Below are 14,072 nucleotides of genomic sequence, written 5' to 3'. Positions count from 1 at the left end.
GTGTGTGTGTCCACATGTGTGCATGAGTCACTTTGAGAGGGTTTCACCAGCTATTATTGAGCTGGGACTCATGGATTTAATATAAAATAGAATAATTGTCCCCTCATCAGCTCTCCAGAGATTACAATAGTAACTGTCATGTGAATTTGAATTTTTGACATTTTTCCAAAGTCTGTCTTTGAAAGGCACTGTTCAAACAGGCCTTATGTGAGGACTTTTTTAAAGAGAATTTTCAAGACAAGCTCCACCATCCATCCCCTGTGTGTCATAAACAAAATATAGTTGCACTACCAGGGAAAGAGTGCAGAAAAGCGAGACTCGGAAGAAACAATAAGCTACTGAATTGCGGATGGCAGGAGGAGAGAAGGAAACAGCTTGACAAGGCATCTTACCTTTACTTTGTTCTATACCGTGTGCCAGCTTTAAGATGCTTGTGGAAAGGTGGAACACCAAATTTATGCAGCAGGTTGTGCTTACTTCTTCTTGTTAGCTGCTCTTGCAGAAAACATCTACGGGAAAAGCAGATAGAGACTTTTCAGGGGGCGTCTCATTTGTGCTCTCATTTGGTATGTGTGGAGTGTTCATTCAAATTGTGACACGCAGAGTTTGAATATCTTACCTCTTTGTGCTTCACAACAGTCACAAATAAACACACAAATGCAGGTTGTCAGAGGTGCTGGCACACACACTTTCTCGCTACACACAAACACACACCAACACTCACATACTTAAAATGTCCAATCTGTTTTCCAAACACAGACTAAAGGTTAGCCCTGCAACCAAAAACAAAAAGTCGTAGTGAGCTTTCCATTCAGACAAGCAGAAATTAAGAATTTGTTTAAATGAGCAGCATGTAAGGTAAGGGCTGTTTCTGTTCATTGCAGACACTGATCAATGAGAAAATGTAATTAGAAAATGTAAATTAATCACTTGAGTATAAACAATCAGAAACAATGAACTACAACCTGCCACTGTCACTGTCATGTAGTTACTTATTTTAAAATACAACAAAAACAAAACACATTTATCATATGTTCTGATGCTTTCAAAGGATTGTTTATGTCCATCCATGACTTAATGCCTTCAGCTATACGTGAGAAAAAAAAAGTTTCACTTCTAAGTAAATTAAAACTATGTAAAGATGTACAGTATTAGATAGTTACATAGAAATACAGTCATCTGTAATCATTACTGAGAAATGTGTGCTCACCACATGCTAACCACTTCTTCATTTCTTTCTGTAAAGGAAATTGCCGAAATTGCAACCGTGATGTTTCCTAACACCATTTCTGTAGTCGAGGGGTTAATGTAGTTCTTACGAAGCTGTTAATCAATGCCTTTGATTACAAAAGTAACAAACATCTTCATAATGATAACTTCTCACAAGCTGCCAACAATCCTGAGACCGGAGTATTTACTAACACTGCAATCAAATATTACACCATATTGAGTCTCATGAAACCATGTAAGTGTACGAAAGAAACCTCCTGCTTGAGGCTGTCTAATATTGCTATCTCCCATCTCATCACTGCATTAGTTGTGGTCGACCTAATGCACCTTGTTTGAAAGCTTTTTCATGGTCTAATTGTTGCTCATGCACAACATTAAGGCATCACTGTGTCTGCTCACATCTAAAGGCCAAGGAAAGTGCTGTTGGTGAGCAAGGCTGTTGATGTCAAAATAAGAAATGTTTTGGGCGCAAACCTTGCACGCTGTTAAGTACAACATGTAAACATTTACACAGGGGTATGAGTCAACCTGTTTCCCCCTGACTTCTCTCTTCTCTCCTCCTCTTTCTGGGATGTTTTCTATCTTCTTGTTACACAGCCTCTGTGTGTTGCTCTACTCTGGCGCCTGTTGTTACTTTTACTGATCAGTCTTCCTGTTGCTGCAGAGGAACTGCGAGCAGCAAGATAAGGGCTGTCAGAGCACATGCTTGTGGTGGTGTAGCGGGGGTACGAGATAAAGAGTAGCAGATACAACTTGAAGGGCAAAAAGTTGGCAATTTTTAAAAGTTGGCTCAATATTAACAGAGATCGCCACAGATGTTTTTGCAGCCTGGGTTGACGCAAATCTGAGACGGCAGATCGGAGTCCAGATGGGGACAGAGGTCCAGTTCGGGCTGGTTGATCCAAGCAGCAGAAGTAAACAGAGTTGAGACAGGTAAATATCAGAAGAGCTCTGTTCTGGGAGTCTGAGGAAACAACAAACCGAAAATAAACGTGCACAGGCAAGGATTAAGGAGACCTGCATTAATCCAGGGAGCAAACCAAGGGTGTGAGAAGGAGGGAACTGGAGTTTAAGCAGCCGAGCCCTGAGGATCACAGCCAGGATATGCATGTTTATGCACTTTGACTCCTCCGGCATGAGAAGGCAGGACTAATGGGAAGATCAGGCCTTTTATTAAATTTTGCTCTGGATTGAGTTCAGTTTTTAGGTGCTGCGGTTCTGTCTGTCTGAGACGTGAGTCGACGACTAAAAAGTGGATGAAGGGGGACTGCGTGGGAGGGAGACAGCCAAACAGAGCGAGACAGCCGGTTTTAAGTGGAGGCCGGGGGAGTTTTCTTTAACTGGTGGGCTTCACCAGGGCCAGAGCAGCGATGAGTCAGAGGAGGCTGACACGACAGCTGACATTGAGGGAGAGTCCTGAGGGTCCTCCTCATGCAGCCCCTCTCACCTCCCCGTTGTCACCGGTCGATCAGTGTCGAGGACATGGGGGCTCGGCTCTGTTTCGACGTATGAAACTGAACCGCAGTATTCAGGAGCGCAGACGCTCATCTTCATGTTTAAGCAGGTACAGTTATTCATCAAAGCATCTGGTTTGAACAAGTCTTTATACACATAAATTCTATTGACAAAGAAAATGTTCTTATTTATGTTTGTTTTAACAAGGTTCAGGCATTATTTGTGCAATGTGTCTGTAATGCAAGATCTCAGACTAAATTATTCCATGTACACACTCTCGATGGATTAGATTTTTGGGAAAGCTAAATTCAGAATACTGGAGTCTAATAACTACTCCAAAGTTTTCGGAAGAAAATAAGAACGAGGATTAGCGTGTGCGGCTGCGGAGGGTCCCCCTGGCAGACAGTTTTGATGTGTTTTTCATTACCGGAGAAACTTGTTAAATGATAATTTGATCTGTAGCCATATTCACAATGCCTTCTGGGGATAAGAGTGGCTCCTAATTGGCCAATTTAGAAGTAAATTCTAAAAATATCACGCTTCATTTTAGAAGTCACATTGAAAACCGTTCAAAAGTGTGTTGACACCAAAAGTTTCATAAGTTTAGGTGAAGTAGAGAAGTGTTGTGGAGATAAAAGTTATCCTACATTAAAAATAGATGCTGCTGCAACACTGTAACCTGCTTCCCCATCTGTCCTCGCCATCCCAACACCTGAGTACTACTGCAGCCTGAAACTCACAATTAAAGATTCATACTATTTAATTTCTGAAGTATTACTGAAGTCTCGTAGATTTGTTATCAATAACCTTTTCACAAACATTGACAGTGTCCATCTGTAGCATAACAAAAAAAGGTCCATCACTTTATTGTAACATGACACCAAACTCTAAACCCCATTCAATCAATACTGACTTAATGTCTTAGCTGCAAAATCAATCTTCTTGCATCTCACAAAAAAAAAAGTTGGGCTGAAAATAAGATGAGTGTAACCAGAGAAGCGTGTTGCCGTGTCTCCTTTGGCTATACTCGTCTTTGAATTGATCCACTTCTTTCAGCCTTGTGTACTTGGTTTCATATTACTCAGCAATGTGCTGGCAGAATATATTTTGGTTGGGTATTATATATTTACTATCCACCTTGTCTTTTTTTCTATGATGCTGATGTTTCCTGATAATCATAAGCAGTCTTAATTGGTGGAAATGTACCTAATACTGTGAGAATTAAACCGAAAATCTCAATCATGTTCATCTTTAGACAGACAGCTGTGGCACAGAGAGACGCTGCGGTTGATATGGCTCATTTTACTCACTAAAACAAGACCTGCTCTAAAATATGACTTGTCAGTGGAGGGTAATTTTCAGGGCAGCCTGGTGGCAGCCTGCCAATCCAATGGCACATCAGAGTCAAACTGCATGTTTCGTGTTGCTGTCACAACTCTCTTTCATCAACTTCCTCTCTAAGAAACTACAAACACTCGAGTAGGACGGACCCTGTGGCTTATGTTTGGGTGTTTAGGCTTATCGTGTTGTGAGATAACATAAGCAGAGGCAAAACAAACACCTTAATTAAATGCAGCAGATGTAAAACCAATTTTCTGCCTGTCCCCTCTAACCATTCAGCTTCGATTCAGAGAATGGTCCCTCACCAGGCCGCAGTCCCATGGATTCGCAGGCGAGTCCTGGGTTGGTGCTCCACCCTTCTTTCCCCCAGAGCCAGCGCAGGGAGTCCTTCCTGTACCGCTCTGACTCAGACTACGACACGTCGCCTAAAACCATGTCACGCAACTCCTCCATCAACAGTGAGGGGTAAGCACGAACCTGTCATCCTGGCAGATGGAATTTAAACATGTGTCTTAAACCTGCTGTGTCCACACACATGCTTGCACACTCACACACACTTGCACACACACAGTAAGTGCACATCATCCCAATCAACACAGCAGTGGTTATGATTGTAATTATGCAATCATTATGCTAATGAAATCATGATGAATCCCCTTAACATTAGCTGTTGTTCTCGATTTTCTGGCTTGTCTTCCAGTAAGTTTAACACTCCCAAACCCTTCCATTAGCTTATCTTAGGACTATTTCTGTGTTTAGATCGACATAGGTCTTTGTAAACATGCAGCTCACAGATGCAGACTCTCAGATAAACACTTAATACCGAGTGCTTCAGCTGCCAAAACACATCACATCCATTAATCTCATGTTGTTCTTTCTTTGCTAATTTTGTCCTGCAGGCACGCAGAAGACATGATCGTCACCCCTTTCGCTCAGGTATGTTTGTGCACCTGATCTGACATGTTTAATTGCTGTAAATGACTAGAAGAGGTGGCTAATTAGCGCAGTGAACTTGCCCTCCCTCCTGTTTCCTCCCTCCTCCTTCTTTCCTTCCTACGCTGTCCATCCATCCCCCAGGTGTTGGCCAGCCTACGAACTGTAAGAAGCAACTTCACCATCCTCGCCAATGTCACAACACCCACTAACAAGTCAGTATCATGCTGTCAAACACCCCTTCCCCTCACTTACACTCGTCACGACTGCCTGCTTAGTTTGCAGTGTGTGTTTGCTAATGTCTCCTTCTCATCGCTCCCGAGGGGCAACACTTTTGCCATCATGATTAAACAGTTTATGATTATCTGGCTGTGCTCAAGGAAAATATGATCTGCATTATTTGGCATGCCTCCAACTCGCTGGCTGAACACCGAGTGCAGCATGCCTCAGATGTATGTCCCTGACTCTGTACCTAGACGATAGAGATAGTCATTAACACTAAAATTATTCTCCTTTGTAATGCAGCAGATAGAAGGAGATCGACTTGGCAGGCTTTTAGCTCCACGTCAATATGATATATATAAACCAATGCACCACAGAATTATCAGCATCCATAATTAATCAGCCTCACTTACTACACAATTATGAAACCAAAAAGGCTACCTGAAAGGAGAGTAGAGCTAAGGCTTTGTCTTTGACTATTTTGGGATATTTAAATAGTGAAAGTGAAACAATTGGCATTAAAAAAAAAAAAATCACACATTGCAGTTTAATTCAATATTCAAAGATTTGTTAATCGAGGGAAGCACCACCCCATGTGTCTCTTCTAGTGCCATATAAATGAATAACATACATAAGTACATTTATATCGCCTCTGCGAGCCATGCCTTTTGTTGCTCCATCCTGTAATGCTGAAAGTGTGCTGAAGCCCAGCAGGGGGCAGCAGCGTGTGTCTCTGCCTCTCATGTAATGATGTGTTTGTCCACAGGAGGTCACCAGTGACAAGCCAGCCCACTGTTCCCCAAGCTACACTTTCTGGTAGGTTGTCAGCTAATTAAAACTCTTAGTCCAAAAAGTCTCACAGTCCCCTCACAGAGCTGTAAGGACGCACTCCGGCTCCCACACTCCCTGAATGCATCATCAGTAATGCGAATGACCGCAGAGCAGCACAAAAGATTATGTGGTATCGTTATTGAGTATTTTCCTAAATAAAAGTAAACTGCATACATTTTATCACACAAATCTTAAAATCGCTAAAGATATGTTGCTAAAGTTGTAAGAGCAGCATGTGTTATAAAAAACAGAGCTGATAATTACAGAGTTTAATCTACTCAAAGGACATTTTTGCAAAGCTTCATTTTCACTCTCCAGAAACTTTTATCTAAACTGTATATAAAAAGAACCTGTCAATCAATTTCGATCTGATAGTAATCATAATTCAAAAATATATACCAACTTTACTGTGTTGATTAATATTTCAAATATAGAAGAATGTTTACAATACGGAAAGAAAAAATAACATAGATGCATTCATTGTTAATGAATCCGATAAAAATATGTCAAATAAGACCTGTCAATAATGTTAGAGGTTTAGCTAAATTAAAATGAGTTGTGTTATTTAGCTGAATATAATACAAAATATTGATAGAGACAAAGCACAGTGACTGCATCAAATAACACAAATGACTTTGTGTCGAATGCTGTGTTGTCAATCAATGAGTAGTAGCAAATAATATTCTGAATTGTGTACATTGAGTGTACATTAATTAACTATTTTAAGCATGTACATTTTTTATTATTATTTGCAGACAAGGTCGACATTTTTCAACTCTCATTGTTAACAACCTTGAGTTGAGGGACCTTTACAGTTACAACTCATTTTAAATAGAGTGTATTCTTTCAGGTTAGGGTTTTAGGGTTTTATGCCACTTTCTGTGCCCTTTCTCTACTGTTAGTTTGTATAATGTCTGTGTGTGTTTTTGTGTGTTTGTCCTAAGATGAGACATACCAGCAGATGGCTCGGGAGACTTTGGAGGAACTAGACTGGTGTCTGGACCAGCTGGAGACCATTCAGACGCACCGCTCCGTCAGCGAGATGGCCTCCAATAAGGTGCACACCTGTCCACACACAAACATGCTCACTTGTATTTTTCTGTTGTAATGCCTCTACATTAACTCAGTGTGGAGCTCTGCTTGTTTATAAATGACCTATAAACTTTGTATTTCAAGTTCAAAGAGTACGTTTCAACCCCTAATGATGACTTCCTGTATCAGGTTACACTCCAGAAATAAATACAGAGAACACAGATCCACCAAGGTTATCAATTTAAATAAATGGTAAATCATTTTCTAGAGATGTCACTAAACCAAGAGTATTAAGTATCTTGTGTTTATGTGAAATCCTTTGGTTGTAATTTTAATTAATATAGGTTGAACCATTTTAGACTGAACACTGATGATGTCTAGATGAGCATTTGTTCAACTGCAAGTGATGCAGCCAGTTTGTATTGAATTTGCATGATGGGATCTACACGCCTGCATTTGTGCTCATGGGCAGGCTTCTTACGTGTGCCTGCATTTGTATTTGTGGGGGCTTCGAGGTCGGGGAGAGAAGGAGAGGGAGTAAGGTCTGTGGGTATGGAAGACATGACAGGGAGGGGGAGAGGGTCCTGATGCTGATGTCTCTGCTGTAACCTTGGTTGCTATAGAACAGCAGCAGGGTCTGCCCTTCCCTTTGAGTCATTGGCTTGCCACTCTGACCACAAGCCATGTGGTTTGGGCAACAACCAATGAAATGGAGCTGATGCTTCTTTAGTAGTGTTCTGTCTTAAAGAGACAGCATCATGTACCTTGTTTGTTTTATCTTAGATATTCTTACCATGTTGCACATCCATTTGAATGACAATATTCATTTTTTGTCATGCTTTTGATGATAGGACAGAGGGAGAGATGACAGATTTTGGGCTGCAAAGACATAATTTGTGTGTGTGCACAAACAATGTGTGCAGAGAAATCTCCTGGGGTGATTAGAGTCTCTGTGAATATGTCGCTGCCTTTTCACAGCCGCAGCTAAGCTACAGAAATCCTCCACACTGTGCCAACATGGAGGTACACATGAATATTCCCACTCAGTCTCTCACTCTTACTCACACCCTTGCAAACACACATATTTTCAACAGACGTACATGCTGTCTTGTCGCACATGCGCACTCAGGCTGAGAGCAGAAGCAAGCACAGACGCACATACACACACACACACACACACACACACACATGCTTGCGCCTGCAGCCACACAGCCTGATTAGCTTGCGAGAGCTGTCTACAGCATCCAGGGAAATGGCGCAAGAGGCAAAGCATTGGAGGAGGAACGGCAGCCTAAAGCGGCAGGATTAGACCTCTGGCATTTTGGCCAGCTGAGGCATGGATTGACTGGGAGCAGGGGACTGGGATACGGAGCTATCAGGAGGCAGACTGCCTGACTGTGGACTGACTGTGTGTTGCTGGGATCAGTGTGAGACGGCAAAGGCGGGTTGATGCTCCGGTAGGACTGGGCCGGGCCTCTGGATCCGTACCGTGGGGGAGGGGCAGACGATGCAGGGAGAGGGAGCCTGTTTTTCCAGACCATAGCCCTAGTTTGATTCTTCAGCCTGACTGTCTGCTACAGGCCTGCCTGCATCCCTCTCTCTCTTTCTCTGTCTCCCTCTCTCATCCTCTCCACTCTTGTTTTTCTCTTGCTAATGTCATCGGTTTCTCCCTTCTTCCTTCCCCCTGATGTTCCTGTTGTCATCCCAGCTCCCTTCACCTCCATCATTTGAGACTATGGTCATCTTTGTGTCCAACCACCATCATCACTCCGTCCCTCTCACCTCCATCATCTGAATTTTTTATTACTGTTTGTCAAGCAGCTTAGCCCTCGCAACACAATTTTTTCATTTACATCCCTCTCATATCCCCACTCATCTCCAACCTCGGCTCTGCTCTGTGCCCTTCAGACGGTCCCTCGCTCCCTCTCCTTTTTTGTTTCCCTCCATCTTCCCTCTTTCGGCTCCCATCCACCTCTACCTTGCAGTGACTTTAGATTTGGGTCAGTCTGCTCAGCAAATGGGATGAGATGTAGTCTCCACAGTAGCCGGATCCAGGGGGCTCCTGGTCTGCCCATCAGGGGGACCCTCATCTTCGGACCACAATAAGGCTGGAGCCTGACTCTGGACTGACTGGGGGGCCTGCTTTGGGGTGCTGCATGTAGGCAAGGCCAGTCTGCACCAGCTACCCCTACCCTCACCCCCTTTCCCCGTTCCTTCGCCCCCTCTCGGGGCAGCCGTCACTCTGGAGTGTCCCGGCTTGACCGGCTGTGGCCTCTCCTCACACACCCTGACGACGCCCTCATGCCACTGGGGCACCCGCAGCGCTCCCGCTCCGCTCCACTACCGCACCACCTGCCTGTGCCATCGGCCAAAACCCCCCGTGACCCTCAACATGGGTGTGGTAGAGGCCATTGACCCGGTGCCATCCCCTTGCCCCTCGCCTGTACCAGGGGGCTACAGGCTGCCCCGCTCCTCCAGCTACAGCCCCCTGCAGGGGAGGGCAGGGGCAGAGCTGGACCTGGGTGCAGCTGGAGGGGTTCTGGAGGGTAATGGGACGGCAGCGGAGCGCAGGACGCCCTTAGTCGACCTGTTCTGTGAAACCTGCTCCAGGCCCTGGCTCATCGGCTGGTGGGACCAGGTAGGGCTCGTATGGTTTGCAGAGGGCAAACAAGGCCTGGCAGTGGCCATCTTGGATTCATGCCCAAGTTTTACATCTAAACATGCTTTAACCACTCTTCTGTTTTCAATGTTCTTATCTTGGGTCTTTTTTCTTTATCCAGCAGTAATGGTGTTAGTTTGTCAATTGTGTCTGTTTATAATGTTGCTACATTGGGACTTGTTAATTATGAACTGGATTTATGTGGTGAAGGACTTTGGGTCTAACAGTGGCTTTGTGGGAAACTGTAAGGCAGTGTGTTACTGTATATAATTTATGCATGAATCCACTGAAAGTGAACAGGGAAAAAGGCACAGAGCTTATTAAATCTAGCAGCAGCACCGTAAACAAAAAGACAATATCAAACTCGTACTTCCTCCTTTTTATACATGGTCGACATTTCTCTCCTTTGAGATTTCACCGAGCTGCTTAAAATCTCGGAAATAGCTTTGGGACTTTGTGTTAAGTAGTCTAGCCGTTTTTACTGCAGGTATATTGCAGTGTCACATAATGTCCATTTCCCTCCTCTACACCTGCGTCCCACTTCTCTCTGTGTCTCTCTCCTGCTACCCTGAGGCTGGCCTCAAAACAGACTCAAAGCAGCTAGGCGTATTGTCAGTGAAGGACAATGCCTATTGTTTCTGGGCTGAGTAGTTGTTTCTTTTGTTTACAGATGTGCTGACAGATTATATCCATAACATGTATAAAGTTAGAAATTGTTTAAGTTTGCTTTGATATGTCAACTTTGCTTAAGGATTGGTATAGCAAAACAAAGTCTGGCTTTTGTGTTCATTTTTTTCCTGAAAAACATTGGGAACACAAGGTGCTTTTATTTTTGCAGTCTCAGTCAATCACTTGTAGAATCAGAAAGGGGCCCCTTAAGCATGTGTGATATGTGGCTATTGTTATTCATGATCGTAGGCAGTTTGAATAAATAAAGCCGTCCTGGGTCCCATATGCAGGTGTATACAGTTGTGTGCGTTTGTGGTCATATCTGTGCAGCGTTCACATGTTTGCTTCATTAGTCAGTGTCAGAGGAAGAGTGTTGTTTGTCCTGGCACTCGGACTGGCACCGTGAAAGTGTTGGTTGGCAGCTATGACTCAGCGTTACAGCATTAGGGAAGGAAAGAACGAGAGAGAGCACTGAGAGAGGAGGAGGTTTGGGCTGAGCCTGCTGCCGAAGTGTGCCACGGGGCTTGTCTTGCTCTCCTGGCTCCTGGTGACTGATTCTGCCTGACTGTTTCTACGATTTGCTGTTAGAGCACCTATTTGCTTGGCCTATGATGTAACTGGCGCAAGGCAAGGTTGGATGGAAAATAATGAAAAAGAAAGATTACTGAAAGAGTTAAAGATGGAGGGAGATGCATGAAGTGTGTGGAATGGCAGGAAGGCAAAGTGGAGTCTGAGACAGGGGAGGATTTTGGGGCTTGAGGGCAGCGGTGGGAGATTGTTGTTTACCGTGATGTGGAGGGAGAAGCAGATATAAGTAACAGAGAGATGAAGAGAGGAGGACGGGAGAGGAGGGGAGGGTTGACCTTGGTAAAGGTCAGAGACACCTGCCTACTCCCTCAGATTGTCACCCAAGCAGCCACCGCTCTCACATCAAGCTGAAGGACTGACTGTGAGGAGGCAGTCTCCATGGCAACCACTCTGGTTGCCATGGAGACTGTTATGTGTGAAAGATCAGTCGGCAGGAGACAGATTGAAAGGGGTCTTGTCCGAAACGTATTGTCGCCTTCACATGACTTGTGTAACAGATTATCCATGAAGCCTCTGAACGCCACCTTTATCCCTTCAGAAATAAAATGGGGACGTAGAATCTAAGAGAGCATCCAGTGCTTTTTGTCTGCAGGGATAATGTATTCGCTTAATCACATTTGTGTCTGTACTGCAAGGAACTGCAGACTTGTTGTTCATGAACGTAGGGAGAAAAATATGTATAACAATGCCACAATACTGCAGCATTTCAATACACAGCAAAATGCAGGGACACTACATTTGGGGGTATCGAACAGTATGTTCTCAAAAAGAGGAGGCATGATTCATCAGTGATTTTCTGACACTAGTTAAAGGCACCATGATGAGAGTGATCATTTATTTTCTCACATTTGACCCAAAGTAAGTTTTGTTGTGATGTATAAGTAATAATTGGAATTGGAAGTGCAATAATAATAATATTGCTTTTCTTTCTGTTTCTTTGTAAGTCAAGTCGCTCACTCCCTGTGTCTGTCTGTACTTCCCCCAGTTCAAGAGGATGTTGAACAGGGAGCTGTCCCATTTGTCAGAGATGAGTCGCTCAGGGAACCAGGTGTCAGAATACATCTCCACCACCTTTCTAGGTAAAGCAAACCTGCCATCCATCTGTTCTTATAGTGTTGTCTCCATCCTGGCTGACCTCTGACCCCCCCCCCCCAGATAAGCAGAACGACGTGGAGATTCCATCCCCGACTTTAAGGGAGAGGGAGAAGCCCATGTGTCACATCAGCGGTGTGAAGAAGCTCACGCACAGCTCCAGCCTTTCAAACTCCACCATGCCCCGATTCGGCGTGAAGACTGAACATGAGGATGCGTTAGACAGGGTAAATACATCCTCATCTTACTGTGTTGTTATTAGGGATGCACCGGAATAAAAAAATATTGTGACAATGGGGGAGAACAATTCAAAGTTATGTTTATATAATATATATGTAAGATGATAGAATAAAAGTAATTGCTTAAACTTGTAAACACAGGTTAGAATTGAGTATTCAACAACAATGTAGAATAACTTCTGCTGATTAAGAAGATTTTAGGTATCTGGACTGAAAAAGAAGGAGAGGTGCATCCCCAGGATTATTTTGTTAATGATTTATGATTGCTGCCTTGATGCAACAGAAAACCATCATTCAGAACAAAAAAGATCTGAACTAAACTAAATGGAAAAACAGCTGAAAAGCAAATTACTGCCTATACATGCAAACAAAAACCAAATGAGTAGATGACATCAACAAGATGGATAACCAAAATCCTGACAAGTATTTCCTGTCTCTCATCTCTACATGTTCCACATCTAAAATGAATTCTGTTAGGCACACATGCATTTCAGGACACATTTTACTAGCTTTCTTTGACCAGCTGTATACCAGGTTACGTAAACACACACTGTTATCACTATTTAAAACATCAGCTGTTAACATCCCATCAACATTGGTCTTAGATTAGAGCAATCTGTTGTTTTTATTTCACAAGTTTTACTTTGAAAGAGAAACTAATTCCTCTTTACGCAAAATCACAATACAACACAACAAAACGTTGCATGCTGCATGGTTCAAACACGTAATTCTAATCTAAACTAAAGAAAATGATCTAAAGAATTAGGGAGCACCACCATACTTAACTCTGAATGACATGTTACATATATTCTTCCTTTAACAAATATGCTGCATCCTGTGATTTGGATATTTCACAACTCCATATTGTGTTTTTGATTCAAATGTGCCCTATGAAGAACAAACAACTGTAGTATGATTGTTGTAGTGACATGTGCTAATGTTTCCTCTAATGCCTTCAGGAGCTGACTGACTTAAACATATGGGGCCTTAATATCTTTCGTGTGGCGGAGTTCTCTAATAACAGACCCCTCAGCTGCATAATGTTTGCCATTTTCCAGGTGAGAGACAGGGAAAGAGCTTTCAAAAACAATGGGTTATACAGTATATCATGTAGCCTGACTTATCTGTGACCATGACCCCTGTGGCTGCAGGAAAGAGATCTACTAAAGACCTTTCGGATCCCCGTGGATACGTTTGTCACCTATGTGATGACCCTGGAGGACCACTACCATGCCAATGTGGCCTATCACAACAGCCTCCACGCTGCAGATGTCACTCAGTCCACTCATGTACTACTATCCACGCCGGCTCTAGATGTAAATAACTCTAAACATCTCACTTCACATGCACAAATACCAAGCCCTCTACAAAGGATACAATAGTCAGAGGTAAAGTGTAAAAAGCAGTTTACAAATTATTTCTTTCTGTCATTTCTCTCTGTCAGGCTGTGTTCACTGATCTAGAGATACTAGCTGCGTTATTTGCGGCTGCCATCCACGATGTGGACCATCCAGGAGTGTCCAACCAATTCCTCATAAACACAAGTGAGTCGAAAAGTTTTACGATATGACGCACATTTAAACATTTCAATTCAGAAGGAAATAATAGATATTATACTGTATAATTTTATGCTTGATTTATAGTGTATTTATTTTCGTCTACACAGTCAAGGTTTTATTTGAATGTTGTTTTTAAATTGGTCTTTGAAGTATTTATCATGTCATAAAATCATGTCAGTTTTATGTAAAACAACAATTTTATTTTTTACTTTATTAGTAACG

At 43.0% G+C, this 14,072-nt stretch overlaps 1 protein-coding gene across 3 annotated transcripts in view; it reads left to right on the top strand.

Moving 5' to 3' along the window:
* Positions 1 to 14,072, top strand: part of pde4a (phosphodiesterase 4A, cAMP-specific) — a 38,273-nt gene that overhangs the window by 17,411 nt on the left and 6,790 nt on the right. The window contains exons 1-11 of one of the 3 annotated variants that reach the window (XM_063904684.1): positions 1,896 to 2,163; positions 4,306 to 4,491; positions 4,926 to 4,962; positions 5,104 to 5,174; positions 5,948 to 5,997; positions 6,957 to 7,069; positions 11,946 to 12,039; positions 12,116 to 12,279; positions 13,251 to 13,349; positions 13,443 to 13,607; positions 13,736 to 13,835. In XM_063904684.1, the coding sequence (XP_063760754.1) occupies positions 4,346 to 4,491; positions 4,926 to 4,962; positions 5,104 to 5,174; positions 5,948 to 5,997; positions 6,957 to 7,069; positions 11,946 to 12,039; positions 12,116 to 12,279; positions 13,251 to 13,349; positions 13,443 to 13,607; positions 13,736 to 13,835 (1,039 nt within the window). In that variant the 5' untranslated portion in view covers positions 1,896 to 2,163; positions 4,306 to 4,345. Of the gene's footprint in view, positions 1 to 1,895; positions 2,795 to 4,305; positions 4,492 to 4,925; positions 4,963 to 5,103; positions 5,175 to 5,947; positions 5,998 to 6,956; positions 7,070 to 11,945; positions 12,040 to 12,115; positions 12,280 to 13,250; positions 13,350 to 13,442; positions 13,608 to 13,735; positions 13,836 to 14,072 lie in introns of those variants that run through there. The other 2 variants (XM_063904683.1, XM_063904682.1) reach the window with 2 other exon arrangements.

Source organism: Eleginops maclovinus, chromosome 16 (assembly GCF_036324505.1).
Source record: "Eleginops maclovinus isolate JMC-PN-2008 ecotype Puerto Natales chromosome 16, JC_Emac_rtc_rv5, whole genome shotgun sequence".
Taxonomy (NCBI): domain Eukaryota; kingdom Metazoa; phylum Chordata; class Actinopteri; order Perciformes; family Eleginopidae; genus Eleginops; species Eleginops maclovinus.
Note: the sequence above shows the minus strand (reverse complement) of the source record. Positions and strands in the feature narration are given on the sequence as shown.